This window comes from Somniosus microcephalus, chromosome 10 (assembly GCF_052327205.1).
Source record: "Somniosus microcephalus isolate GS21.2 chromosome 10, FLI_Smic_1.0, whole genome shotgun sequence".
Lineage (NCBI taxonomy): Eukaryota > Metazoa > Chordata > Chondrichthyes > Squaliformes > Somniosidae > Somniosus > Somniosus microcephalus.
In genome coordinates, this window is record NC_140996.1 from 155384660 (window position 1) to 155400260 (window position 15601).

The 15601-nt window shown below is 43.0% G+C and overlaps 1 protein-coding gene across 3 annotated transcripts in view; it reads right to left on the reverse strand.

Annotated features, from left to right (window-relative positions):
• The window catches only part of LOC147111781 (beta-galactoside alpha-2,6-sialyltransferase 2-like), a 245835-nt gene that overhangs the window by 45648 nt on the left and 184586 nt on the right, over positions 1 to 15601 (reverse strand). For all 3 annotated transcript variants that reach the window (XM_085999005.1, XM_085999007.1, XM_085999006.1), the window contains one exon: positions 13317 to 13418. In XM_085999005.1, the coding sequence (XP_085855131.1) occupies positions 13317 to 13418 (102 nt within the window). The remainder of the gene's footprint in view (positions 1 to 13316; positions 13419 to 15601) is intronic.

A 15601-nucleotide genomic window follows, 5' to 3' on the forward strand; every position in this document is an offset into this window, starting at 1 on the left:
TTACATTGAAAACCATTTGCCACAGTTTTGCCCATTCACTTAATCTATCAATATCCCTTTGTAATTTTATACTTTCATCTCCACTGCCGCCTATCTTTGTGTTATCGGCAAATTTGGATATATGACTTTCTATGCCATCATCTAAGTCGTTAATAAATACTGTGAATAGTTGAGGCCCCAAAACAGATCCCTGCGGGACACCACTAGTCACGTCCTGCCAATTTGAGTACCTGCCCATTATCCCTACTCTCGTCTCCTGCCGCTCAGCCAATTTCCTAACCAGGTCAATAATTTGCCCTCAATTTCGTGGGCTTCTACCTTAGATAACAGTCTCTTATGTGGGACTTTATCAAATGACTTCCTAGACATTCCCCTATCCACCACTTTAGTCACCTCTCCAAAAAATTCAATCAGGTTTGTCAGGCATGACCTACCTTTCACCAATCCATGCTGGCTCTCTCTGATCAATTGAAAATTTTCGAGGTGTTCAGTCACGCTATCCTTAATTATAGACTCTAGCAATTTCCTGATAACAGATGTTAGGCTAACTGGTTTATAATTTCCTGGTTTCCCTCTCTCGCCATTCTTAAAAAGCGGAGTGGCATGCACAATTTTCCAATGTAAAGGGATGGTTCCTGAATCTAGAGAACTTTGGAAGCACATCTGCAATGTGCTCACCTACTTCCTTTAAAACCCTGGGATGGAAACCACCTGGCCCTGGATATTTGTCACTCTTTAGTGCCATTATTTTCTTTATTACTGTTATTTTACTTACATTAATTTTATTGAGTCGCTGTCCCTGATTCAATATTAGTTTCTTTGGGATTTCTGGCATGTAAATACTTCTACTGTAAATACTGATGCAAAGTACTTATTCAAAATATATGTACAATATTAAACATAGATTAAAACATTCAGTTGCAAACCACCCACATTTTCAGCTACTTACTAAATGTTTTATTAAAAGGTAATCAGCATATATGTGCACTTAAATGATCATTTTGCTACCAGATATCCTGCAGGTGGTAACATCACGACACAATTCGCCTTGTTTGTGGCGGTGATCATCCAATATTAAACACTATTCTAACAGAATCTATACATTAGTTAAATCATCAATTAAAGCCCATTGTAGGGATGCATGAGACTGGAGTTCTCTTTTTTTGATGCTGAAAATGTGCCATCAAATGGGCGAAGAGTTTATTACCTCCCGTCCTCTCACACTGGTAATAGCTTAAAAATATCAACCTTTTGTCTAAATAACATTCTGCGTTGGTTCATAAAAGCCATGAGGGGCTTTGTTATATGTCCGTTACATACAGTAGCCGGTGGACTCAAATTGCTGTGCTTCCAGCAACAACTTAATTATATAACACTTTTAACACAGGAAACCATTTCAAAGCACTTCACAGAGGTGTAATTTAAAAAAAAATTATTGATTATTTAAAGTAAATAATTATATTAAATGATACACAAGTTAAAATTGACATTAAAATACAGCATACTTTGACAAAACGTTGGTTCTGAATTTCCATGGGGGTTCTCCCAATCGGCAACTGTAACTTTGGTGGGAGATCGATGGAACCCCTGGAGTAACGATGTAAATAGTTGAAAAGGACCACTTTCACCAGTTCTCCAGGGGTTCCTCTGATCTCACAGTGGGAGACTAGAGCAGCCATCACAGAAATTCAGGGCCATTATGTGACATGTTAATTGCAAGGCAAGTGGAATAAGTGAAAATGTGAGTGTAATTTTCATCTTCACCAGTTGGGTGGTAAATTGGTGAAGATACACCAAGAGCAGATCCCCCACCCATTATAGAACCCACCCAATTTTCATTTCTATTGCAATCAAGTAACAGTTCTGCCTCTCATTAGTGAACAAGGTTCCATTAGTGAATGAGGTTGGCTGGCCAATCAACACTGCCCTGGGTATTGCAGACCTGCCTGGGACAGATAACAGATTACTGAGTCTGTCACAGCTAACTTAGTTCCAAATTTCCAACAACATATATAGCGCCTTTAACATAGTAAAATGTCCCAAGGCACTTCACAGGAGTGTTATAGGACAAAAAATTGACACCGAGCCACATAAGAAATTAGGGCAGATGACCAAAAGCTTGGTCAAAAAGGTAGGTTTTAAGGAGTCTCTTAAAAGAGGAAAGCGAGGTAGAGAGTCGGAGAGGTTTAGGGAGGGAGTTCCAGAGCTTAGGGCCAAGGCAACAGAGGGCACGGCCACCGAGGGTTGAGCGATTATAATCAGGGATGCTCAAGAGGGCAGAATTTGAGGAGCACAGATATCTCGGGGGGGTTGTGGGCTGAAGGCGATTACAGAGATAGGGAGGGGCAAGGCCATGGAGGGATTTGAAATCAAGGATGAGAATTTTGAAATCAAGGCATTGCTTAACTGGGAGCCAATGTAGGTCAGCGAGCACAGGGGTGATGGGTGAACGGGACTTGGTGTGAGTTAGGACACAGGCAGCCGAGTTTTGGATGACCTCAAGTTTTCATAGGGTAGAATATGGGAGGCCAGCCAGGAGTGCATTGGAATAGTCAAGTTTAGAGGTAACAAAGGCATGGATGAGGGTTTCAGCAGCAGATGAGCTGAGGGAGGGGCGGAGACAGGCGACGTCACGGAGGTGGAAATAGGGGGTCTTAGTTATGCTGCGGATATGTGGTCGGAAGCTCATTTCAGGGTCAAATATGACACCAAGGTTGCGAACAGTCTGGTTCAGCCTCAGACAGATGCTAGGGAGAGGGATGGAGTCATCACAAGATATGGCACTATATGGTTGACTTTCCTAACTCCCTCAAGGCAACTAGGGATCAGCAATAAATACTGTTTTGCCAGTGTCACTCACATCCCAAGAGCAAATAATAAAATGTAGATATTTTCTGATTGACAGGGCCCGGATTGCAAAGAACAAGTTGGTTTTTTCAACCACCGGACAGACTCCAGACTTTAAACGCTAACCAAGCCCCACATTCTGACCACCACCCTCAAACCACTCCCTAAAAAACTTTTAATAGCCACATACAGCTTATCTCTTGGTTTATAGTCTATTTCTGCTAATTCAAAGTTGTTCTCCATGCATAAATAATTTGAATTATCCAATAATTTGAATTAAGTAATATAAATAACACAGTAGAAACTTAGTGCTAACAAAATTGAATTAGCAGATAATTTGAATTAAGTGAATTTGAGGAGTAGTGAGTATATCTAAATGAAGGCTACCAATCCTTGTCCACCCACAGGTGTGTATTAGTTGCTGCTCCGGAACAAATCATCTCTGCCTCTCTGTTGACCATCTTCTAATCCTGCCCTTCATCTCCTGTCCCCCGTCTCCTCTTCCTGGTCACTGTCACTTAGACTCCTGAATTTCCTCCATTTTTCTGCATCATGCCCCTCTTGATCACTTTTCTGTTGGTCTATCCTGCTGCTGTCTTCGGCTTTTGTTACAAGTCCATGGATTCCTTCTGGCCCTTCCCGCTGCTCCACCATGTCCACAGTAGTACCAGCTACTGGCTCTTCCGGCAGCCAGGCAGGCTGCCCTATTCCCCTCAACTGGCACAGATCCCACTCACTGTACTCCATAGGGGTTAACTTCTCCATCTTTCTCCCCATCACTCTTTCTGTCCCATTCCCCCTCTGATCCCCACTATCCATCCATTTTATATTGTCCTGTAAAACATCCACAGGATTGAAACTGCAGTTTCAATCTTGCACTGTCGATACTTCCTTTGACACCTTCTCCATATTTCAGCACTGCATTCTCTACCACCCCTCCTATTTCTCTTTCAAGGTCCACATGGTCTATTACAATGTCCCCCAGTAACTTCTTCATCAAAATCTCACCCCTGTTGTCTTTACTTGGTCTCTGCACTGAGCTACTGGTCATTCCCTGCAATTTCAACTTGCACCTTGTTCTGCCTTAACCCCAATCATCCAACTTCTTCACCATCTAGTCCTCACTGAAACTCAAACTAAAAATTTACAATCCCACCCATGCCAATGCTATGCCCTCAAACTTCATCGTCATGCAAGGACTATACACCTTTGAGGTCATGCTCACAGATTGGATAATTTCCAACTGACACTCATCTTTCCCTCACTATCCATAACACTCTGGTTACATCCAAACCTGGAAAATGATTAAACTGTAATATTTTGACTAGTTCCATCTTTACTTTGTTTTTGATAACTGACATAAATACAGTTTAACATGTTTGTGACTTAATATTATACAGCCAGTAAATGGCGAAGCACATTTTAAGAACACTGTCTACAGCACAGAAACAGGCCAACAGGTCTGTACATGCGTTTATGCTTCACATGAGCCTCCTCCCACCCCTCTTCATCTAATCCGATCAAAATATCCTTCTATTCTTCTCTCCCTCGTGTTTTTATCTAGATTCCCCTTAAATACATCTGTGCTATTCGCCTCAACTACTCCTTGTGGTAGTGCGTTCCACATTCTTACTACTTTTTGATATTTAAGAAATTAATTCTAGCCAAATAATTTAATTATCTTCATGAATTTCTACTCTCTAACTCCGATGGTCTTTATACTCACTGACCCACACTCCTCTTCATTATGATTGGACTGACATTGAGACCGAGATGGTGCCTCATGCTACGGTGATACTGAAGTGAAAACGTAATTCTTTTAAAGTTACAAATAGTGCTGAACACACGGGATGTCTTTATAAAGCAAGCTTACCAAGTTGATGAAAAAGAGGTTGCATCTGCAAGAATGTGTGTGTATGAGAGAGACACCAGTTTGACATAGTTCGTGAAGTGATCACAGATTAATTACTTGAAAATGACTTCCCTCAGTACAGAGAATGGCATTGCAGGTGGAAGAAGATAAATATGGCAAAATAATTATTCATTTAATCATTTTGCACTGTATTAACATGAACAGAACTGCATTGCCTAGGCTTCGAATGCTGACTTAACAGGGCTTGGAGGCCACATTTCACCCATAGGTCACTTTTTGACAAAGCTGGTCCACACAAGATTCCAAATTCATATGGTGCATCAGGGGCAGCCAATTAGAGATTAGACACTTTGCACAAGGAACATAGAAACATAGAAGATAGGAGCAGGAGTAGGCCATTCGGCCCCTCGAGCCTGCTCCACCATTCAATGTGATCATGGCTGATCATCCAAATTCAGTACCCTGTCCCTGCCTTCTCTCCATATCCCTTGATCCCTTTAGCCTTAAGAAATATATCTAACTCCTTCTTGAATATATTTAATGAATTGGCCTCTACTGCCTTCTGTGGTAGAGAATTCCACACGTTCACCACTCTCTGGGTGAAAAAATGCCTCCTCATCTCTGTCCTAAATGGTTTACCCCTTATCTTTAGACTGTGACCCCTGGTTCTGGACTCCCCGACCATCGGGAACATCCTTCCTGCATCTAGTTCTGTTAGAATTTTATAAGTTTCAATGAGATCCCCTCTCATTCTACTAAACTCCAGTGAGTATAAGCCCAATCGACCTAATCTCTCCTCATACGTCATTCCTGCCATTCCAGGTACCAGCCTGGTGAATCTTCGCTGTACTCCCTCCATGGCAAGAACATCCTTCCTTAGATAAGGCGACCAAAACTGCACACAATACTCAAGATGTGGTCTCACCAAGGCCCAGTACAACTGCAGCAAGACATCCTTGTTCCTGTACTCAAACCCTCTCGCTACGAAGGCCAACATACCATTTGCCTTCATAACCGCCTGCTGCACTTGCATGCTTACCTTCAACGACTGGTGCACAAGAACACCCAGGTCTCGTTGCAATTCCCCTTCTCCCAATCTATTGCCATTCAGATAATAATCTGCCTTCCTGTTTTTGACACCAAAGTGGATAACCTCGCATTTATCCACATAATATTGCATCTGCCATGCTTCTGCCCAATCACCCAACCTGTCCAAATCATACTGGAGTTTCTCGGCATCCTCCTAACAGCACACACGCCCACCCAGCTTTGTGTCATCTGCAAACTTGGAGATATTACATCTAGTTCCCTCGTCTAGGTCACTAATATATATTGTGAAATTAAAGAGTTAAATGCGTGGCTCAAAGACTGGTGTGGGAGAAATGGGTTTTGCTTCTTGGGACACTGGCACCAGTACTGGGACAGGAGGGAGCTGTTCTGTTGGGACGGACTCCACTTGGCCAGTGCTGGGACTAGAGTCCTGGCGAATCATATAACTAGGGCTGTAGAGAGGGCTTTAAACTAATTAGTGGGGGGGAGGTTTCTAGAGAGCAAATAATAGAAATGACAACAGAGAAGGTCATAGACTTAGGTAGCAGTGGGGGAATTAAAAAACAGAATGTGTCAGGAAGGGACAGAAGGTATGGAGTAAAAAGTAAAGTACTAAAAAGGGAAAAAACAGGAACTAAGTGTTACAAAACATATTTGAAAGTTCTTCATCTGAATGCACGTAGCATTCGTAACAAAATGAATGAGTTAACAGCACAAATAATGACATATGGGTATGATCTTGTGGCCATTACAGAAACATGGCTGCAGGGTGACCATGACTGGGAATTAAACATACCAGGTTATTTAACAATCAGGAAGGACAGGCAGGAAGGGAGAGGAGGTGGGGTGGCTATGTTAATAAAGGAAGGAATCACTATAATACAGAGAAATGATATTGGGTCAAAGGAGCAGGATAGTGAAACAGTTTGGGTGGAGGTAAGGAATAATAAGGGGAAAAAAACACTAGTGGGTGTAGTCTATAGGCCTCCGAACAGTTGCAACTCTGTTGGACGGAGTATTAATCAGGAAATAGTTGAGGCTTGTAATAAGGGAACAGCTATAATTATGGGGGATTTTAATTATCATATTAACTGGACAAATCAAATTGGGCAGAGCAGCCTTGAGGAAGAGTTCATTGAGTGTATTAGGGATGGGTTTCTTGAGCAGTATGTAACTGAACCGACCAGGGGGCAAGCAACCTTAGATTTGGTCCTGTGTAATGAGACAGGATTAATTAAAAATGTCCTAGTAAAGGATCCCCTTGGAATGAGTGACCATAACATGGTTGAGTTCCATATTCAATTAGAGGGTGAGAAGGTTGGATCTCAAACAAGCGTGCTGAGCTTGAATAAAGGAGACTATGAAGGTATGAGAGCGGAATTAATTAGAGTGGACTGGGAAAATAGATTAAAGGGTAAGACGGTACATGACCAGTGGTGTACATTTAAGGAGTTATTTTACAACTTCCAAAAAATATATATTCCACTGAGGAAAAAAGGGTGTAAAAGAAAAGATAGCCATCCGTGGCTAAGTAAAGTAATTAAGGATAGTATCCGACTAAAAACAAGGGCATATAAGGTAGCCAAATCTAGTGGGAGGATGGAAGATTGGGAAGTCTTTAAAAGACAGCAAAAAATAACAAAAAGATTGATTAAGAAAGGGAAGATAGATTATGAAAGTAAATTAGCAAAAAATATAAAAACAGACAGTAAAAGTTTCTTTAGTTATATAAAAAGAAAAAGGGTGGCTAAAGTAAATGTTGGTCCCTTAGAGGATGAGACCGGGAAATTAATGGTGGGAAACATGGAGATGGCAAAAACACTGAACAATTATTTTGTATCAGTCTTTACAGTAGAGGACACTAAGAATATCCCAACACTGGACAAACAGGGGGCTCTAGGGGGGGAGGAACTAAATACAATTAAAATCACTAAGGAAGTGGTACTTGGTAAAATAATGGGACTCAAGGCGGATAAATCCCCTGGACCTGATGGCTTGCATCCTAGGGTCTTGAGGGAAGTAGCGGTAGGGATTGTGGATGCATTGGTAATAATTTTCCAAAACTCACTGGACTCAGCAAAGGTCCCGGCAGATTGGAAAACTGCTAATGTAACACCCTTATTTAAAAAGGGTAGTAGGCAGAAGGCTGGAAACTATAGACCAGTTAGCCTAACATCTGTGGTTGGTAAAATGTTAGAGTCCATTATTAAGGAGACAGTAACAGGACATTTGGATAAACATAATTTAATAGGGCAAACTCAGCATGGTTTCATGAAGGGGAAGTCATGTTTAACAAATTTGCTTGAGTTTTTTGAGGAAGTAACATACAGGGTGGATAAAGGGGAACCAGTGGACGTAGTGTATTTAGACTTCCAAAAGGCATTTGACAAGGTGCCACACAAAAGATTATTGCTCAAGATAAAAAATCACGGGATTGGGGGTAATATTCTGGCGTGGGTGGAGGATTGGCTCTCTAACAGAAAGCAGAGAGTTGGGATAAATGGTTCGTTCTCAGATTGGCAACCAGTAACTAGTGGTGTTCCGCAGGGGTCAGTGCTGGGTCCCCAACTCTTTACAATCTATATTAACGATTTGGAGGAGGGGACCGAGTGTAACATATCAAAGTTTGCAGATGATACAAAGATGGGACGGAAAGTAGTGAGTGAGGAGGACATAAAAAACCTGCAAAGGGACATAGACAGACTAAGTAAGTGGGCAGAGATTTGGCAGATGGAATACAATACTGGAAAGTGTGAGGTTATGCACTTTGGCAGGAAAAATCATAGAGCAAGTTATTATCTTAATGGCAAGAAACTGGAAAGTACTGTAGTACAAAGGGATCTGGGGGTCCTGGTGCACGAAACTCAAAAAGTTAGTATGCAGGTGCAGCAAGTGATTAAGAAGGCCAATGGAATGTTGGCTTTTATTGCTAGGGGGTTGGAATATAAAAACAGGGAGGTATTGCTGCAGTTGTACAAGGTATTGGTGAGGCCGCACCTGGAATACTGCATACAGTTTTGGTGTCCATACTTAAGAAAAGACATACTTGCTCTCGAGTCAGTACAAAGAAGGGTCACTCGGTTAATCCCGGGGATGAGGGGGTGGTCATATGAGGAGAGGTTGAGTAGATTGGGACTCTACTCATTGGAGTTCAGAAGAATGAGAGGCGATCTTATTGAAACATATAAGATTGTGAAGGGGCTTGATCGGGTGGATGCGGTGAGGATGTTCCCAATGATGGGTGAAACTAGAACTAGCGGGCATAATCTTAAAATAAGGGGCTGCTCATTCAAAACTGAGATGAGGAGAAACTTCTTCACTCAGAGGGTGGTAGGTTTGTGGAATTTGCTGCCCCAGAAAGCTGTGGAAGCTACATCATTAAATAAATTTAAAACAGAAATAGATAGTTTCCTAGAAGTAAAGGGAATTAAGGGTTACGGGGAGCGGGCAGGAAATTGGACATGAGTCTGGGTTCGGAATGGTCATGGCCCTGTGGGTAGTGGAGCGGGCCCAGGGGCCGTGTAGCCTTGTTCTGCTCCTACTGTGTTCTAATTCTGTTAGATTTCAGGAGATGGTTTTATTCCTGTTCCTGGCTGGGGTGGAGATCGCCTTTACAGAAGGTAAGTACTGTAGAAAATATAGGGACAGAGTGATCTCCTGGAAGAATTTCGATCGCCTAGATGGGTCGGAGAGGAATTTCCCAGATTTTTTTCTCCCAAATTGGCCATTGGGTCTTTATCTGGTTTTTTGCCTCTCCCGGGAGATCACATGGGTTCGGGTGGATGCAGAGTGATAGAAGATTTGAGGTTAGGATCAGATCAGCCATGATCTTATTGAATGGTGGAGCAGGCTCGAGGGGCCGATTGGCCTACTCCTGCTCCTATTTCTTATGTTCTTATGTTCTTATGTCCTAGGACTGATCCCTGCGGTACCCCACTAGTCACTGCCTGCCACTCGGAAAAAGACCCGTTTATTCCAACTCTTTGCTTTCTGTCTGCCAACCAGTTCTCTATCCAAGTTAATACCTTGCCCCCAATCCCATGTGCCTTAACTTTACACGCTAATCTCTTATGCGGGACCTTATCGAAAGCCTTCTGAAAGTCCAAATACACCACATCCACTGGTTGTCCCTCATCTATTTTACCAGTTACATCCTCAAAAAATTCCAGTAGATTGGTCAAGCACGATTTACCTTTTGTAAATCCATGTTGACTTTGTCCAATCCTTTCACTGTTTTCTAAGTGCTCTGCTATTACATCCTTTATAATGGACTCTAGCATTTTCCCCACTACCGATGTCAGGCTTACCGGTCTGTAATTCCCCGTTTTCTCTCTACCACCTTTTTTGAATAGTGGGGTAACATTAGCTACCCTCCAATCCATGGGTACTGTTCCAGAGTCTATCGAATTCCGGAAGATGACCAGCAATGCATCTACTATTTCTAGGGCCACTTCCTTAAGTACCCTAGGATGTAGATTATCAGGCCCTGGGGATTTATCGGCCTTCAATCCCGTCAATTTCCCTAACACCATTTCCTTACAAATACTGATTTCTTTCAGTTCCTCCCTCTCATTAGACCCTATGTTCCCCGACATCTCTGGGAGGTTATTTGTGTCCTCCTTTGTGAAGACAGAACCAAAGTATGTATTTAATTGGTCTGCCATTTCTTTGTTCCCCATTATAAATTCCCCTGATTCTGTCTGCAAGGGACCTATGCTTGACTTCACCAATCTCTCATACTCTCATACTTCTCCCAATAGAGGATTGCAATGTTATTTAATGCAAGTTTAATTAGTCCTGGTATCGTCTAGACATCTGCTTGATTTTCTTCATAATGTATCCTTTATTTACCTTTGTGTAGTTTTCCAAAAAAAGTTAGAGTAGAGTTGGAATTTGCTCAATGTTTATTTGAAGATTGATGTGAAGAAGTCTTAGTTGATTTGTTGTTTTTTGATCCCCAGTAATTCTACTTAAACTCTCTTGCAGAGAGCTGTTACGGGCACGATGAGCGAATGGCCTCCTTCTGTGTTGTAATGATTCTATGATTCTATGGCCTAGAAATTCAGTGGTGCCCCATTTAGGGCGCCAAGCTCGCCTGGGCGCCGGAATTTCCGCTCCGGACGGAGCCACTTGCGACAGCGCGGCATTCAGTTTCAGCGCCCCAAACGGAAGCGGGGCGCTGCTCGAGGCGTCCCGCTTCCCTCTTGGGGTGCTGAAACTGAATATCGCAGCACAACGTGCCGCAGTGCCACACACTGCGGCACGGCGTGCTGCAGTACTGCAGGCCTTCCTCCCCTTCTTAAAGGGGAGGGGCCTGCACCAGCGCGATCTCTGATCGCGAGTGCCGGCAAAAGAGCCCGGCACCGAGGAGAAGTGCCGGGCTCTTGGGACACAGCCGGCACTGCCCGGGGGGGGGGGGTGGAGGGGAAATCAGGAGGCCAGGGAGGGTGGCACGAGGAGGTGCTGGCAGGTGGCCAGCGAAAAAAATGGCCACCACGCACCTCCCCTTTAATTAGCGCCACTACTGACACAGGTAGGCCCCCCTGAACCGGTCGCGAATTGCGACCGGCATTACGGGGGGGGGGCGCGACCCAATATCGCGTTCGGGGTGGTAGCGGGGTGCTGCGCACACCAATGATGTCATCGGTGGTGGCGCAGCGCTACAGGCTAACGCTGCCATTAGCGCCCCGCTGAATTTCACGGGAGGTGTGGCCAATGGCGCTAAAACCACTAAGTGCCCTCTTTAGGCGTTAACTGGTAGCGCAGCACACCGAATTTCTAGGCCTATGATTCTAAAACACTTCTTAACGAATTGAACTGATCTTTAACAATCCATCCACTTATTGCAAAGCTAAAAATATCTTGGATCCCTCTTTTTCCTGTTTCTTTTAATACACCTTCCTCAGTTGATCTAATCCTAACTCTCTATAATATCAGAGCTCAGCAACACAGCATGACCACCGTAATTCTTTACAAGCCTCCTACAGTAACTCGTATGCAAAATCCTATCTCGAGAGTATAGCTAAAGAGGCCATGTTAATAGAGGAACTTAATAGTACAATACACAAGGGTGCACATGTTAACGAGCCCATTTGTTTCCCAGGGTAAGGGATTGTGATAAATCCATGAAGTGGAACAAGGACTCAAAGAGGCGATATCTTAGAATTAACACGAGTACTTTATTAACAACTGAGGAACACATACAGACAGCCTGCATCCAGCATCCTGGCATTCAACCTTGTGCTGACCTTAGCAGAAAGCAAACCTCTGACCTTAACAGGAAGCAAACCTCTGACCTTGGCAGCAGCATTGGCTACAGCACCACCTGGTGGATAACCTTAATCATAACATCCCAGATTACTATATATAGGGATGTAAAAAAGAGGGTTAACAAGCTAAGAAAAGAGGATTGAACAAATCATGGTATTACATGTGAGGATAAATGATGATATGGATAGAAGGGCTGGTGAAATGAGAAGTGAATATAGTAAGTGCAGAATATGAATCACTATTTTCAGGAGTAGAGATGAAAGGTTAGTATTTGTCACAAAGCACAAAACAGTAATCATAATTAATTTAAATTAGCTCCCCCTTCAATCAATTCATAATCTGCACTTAATCTCCACATTACTATATTTGTCAGTTCATCTGACCTTCTATCCATATCATTATAATTTCCCCCCATTTGTAATCTTTTGACTGGTTCAATCCTATCCTTTTACCTCATTACCCCTCATTTTGAATATCCCTTACTCTTGCCCTAGAAAACAAACAGCATCCTTGTGTATCTCACTATAAGTTCCTTTACTAAAATGACTTGCATAGCTTTACCCTCCAGACAGGGTTTTGCCTGCTTATATGTGTTGCTGTGTGGGGTATGTGTAGGATTATGGTGGTAGTGTTCTGTTGTTGCTTTCTGATGTTATAGAGAATGATTAACATACTACAAATAAACTGACTGCTTGTTTACTGCTCACTTCTGATTCCATTCATCATTTGATTTCTTAGCCAACTCAACCCTGCTCCATAAATTAATGAACTTGCATTTATATAGCACTTTTCACATGCTCAAAATGTCCCAAAGCACTTCCCAGCTGATGAATTATTTTGCAGTGTAGTCACTGTTATACAGGCAAACAGGGCAGATCATTTGCACATTTCAAAGCCCCACAAACAGCAATGAGATAAATGACCAGTTCAATCTGTTTTGGTTGAATGCTAAATGTTGGTCTGGACACAAGGAGAATACCCTGCTCTTCTTCAACCAGTGCCAGGAGATCTTTTACATCCACCTGAACAAACAGATGGGGTCTCGGTTTAACATTTCACCTAAAAGCAACTTTGAAACTGCAGCATTCCCCAAGTATTGCACTGAAATATCAGCTTAGATTATGGGACTTGTACCCACAACTGTGTGACACAGAGATGAAGGTGCTACCACTGAGACAAGCTGACACAAAGTTGATCTCTTTTACTACACTGTGTCTTTCTGGAATAGTACGCAGTTTTAATGTCCAGCCGAAACTTTTCCATCATCCCCTCTTACCTTCAGGAGGTTTACTGAGTAAGGCGCAGGATCCCAGGCCACCAAAACAACATTCTTGAATAGAGTGCTATTATTAAATTTGTGCTCTGGGTTAACAAGTATCTGCAAATCAGGATAGAAACAAAACATTATTTTTTTAAATATTTGAAGAACATTTATGGCTTAATCTGAGCAATTGAGGCAATTTGTAAATTTAAATTCCTCCAAGGTACTACACAAAATAATTAAGAGATGGAAAGAGATTACACAATGGGACTTAATTATTCAAAAGATAATCATAATATATGTTGTTGAACCCAAAAGCAATAATACATAAATTAAACCTTAAGAAGAATGGGTATAGTAGTAAGTGGTCAATTTATACATAATAATAATAAATTATGTTGATATTATACTTACTACACTCCTATTCCTTCACAAATTAACAAAAAAAATAAAGGTTTCATTATTCTGATAAGAGACACTGCTTGAATATGGCATTTAATCAGTGTGCTAGCTGCAAGATAATAATTTCCAATTAAACAAAATATGCCTACAATTCTTAAATAGGAATAATTTAAATATAAGTTGTAGAGTAAGAAAAGGCTTGTCACAGTTGTAAATATTTCCTATTCTTTACAGTTTAAAAGACAAAGAGCATCATATGAGAACACGTGATAACCAATAGCGGAAATAAATTAAGAAATGTTATCTGTTCATTCCCTAGGCAAGGTATACATTTACCAAGATAACCAGGAAGTGAAAACAGTCTCTCTCAGGGTCATTGGGAGCTCGGGCTTACCTATAAGAATAGTCTAAAAACACGGAAGCCAAAAATATCTAGAGTTAGAAAAGAGTAAAGAAACCTCAAAATTATCTTTACTTGTTTTAAAGGTGTTACTGCTAAGTGCTACCCTGGGTGAGAGAGCAGCACTGGTAGATGCCGTGTGGGATACGGAAGCCCCAAGACTTATATCTAAAGCTAACTGATAGACCTGTATCATTGCCAGGGTATCCTTTGCTGTCGTCACTGTAGGCTAATTTCTTTCAGAGACTCTTCTTCTTAGGCAGTCCCTCGGAACCGAGGATAACTTGCTTCCACATTAAAAATGAGTTCGCAGGTGACTGATGAGTCCAATGCGGGACCTACAGTCTCTGTCACAGGTAGGGCAGACGGTGGTTGAAGGGGCGGGTGGGTGGGGTGCTTGGGTTGACATGCTCTCCTTGCGCTGCCTGCGCTTGGCTTCCGCTTGCTCCCGGCGAAGAGACTCAAGGTGTTCGGCGCCTTCCCGGATGCTTCTCCTCCACTTTCTGCGGTCTTGTGTCAGGGATTCCCAGGTGTCGGTGGGGATGTTACACTTTTTTAAGGAGGCTTTGAGGGTATCCTTGAAGCATTTCCTCTGCCCACCTGGGGCTCTCTTGTCGTGCCGGAGCTCCGAGTAGAGCGTTTGTATTGGGAGTCTCGTATCGGACATGCGGACAATGTGAGCCGTCCATCGGAGCTGATTGAGCGTGGTCAAAGCTTCGATGCTGTGGATGTTGGCCTGAGCAAGAACACTGACGTTGGTGTGCCTATCCTGCCAATGTATTTGCAGGATCTTGCAGAGGCAGCGTTGGTGGTACCTCTCCAGTGCTTTGAGGTGCCTGCTGTACATGGTCCATGTCTCTGAGGCATACAACAGGGCGGGTATCACTGCTGCTCTGTAGACCATGAGCTTAGTGCCGGGTTTGAGGTCCTGGTCTTCAAACACTCTCTTCCTCAGGCGACCGAAGGCTGCACTGGCACACTGAAGGCAGTGTTGGACTTCATCGTCGACGTCTGCCCTTGTTGACAGTAGGCTCCCGAGGTATGGAAAGTGGCCCATGTTGTCCAAGGCCTTGTCGTGGATGTTGATAATCGGGGGGCAGTACTGTGTAGCGGGGGCAGGTTGGTAGAGGACCTTTGTCTTACGGATGTTTAGTGTAAGGCCCATGCTCTCGTACGCTTCGGTGAAGGTGTTGACAATGGTTTGGAGTTTGACCTCCGAGTGAGTGCAGATGCAAGCGTCATCAGCACACTGTAATTCGACGACAGAGGATGGGACGACCTTGGATCTGGACTGGAGATGACGGAGGTTGAATAGTTTCCCGTTTGCTCTGTAAATTAGCTCCACTCCAATGAGGAGCTTACCGAGGGCGAGATTGAGCATTGCAACAAGGAAGATCGAGAAGAGCGTTGGTGCAATGACACAGCCTTGCTTGACCGTGGTTCGTACGTGAATTGGGTCTGTGACTGCACCTACTATCACTCATGTAGGGTTGAAAGA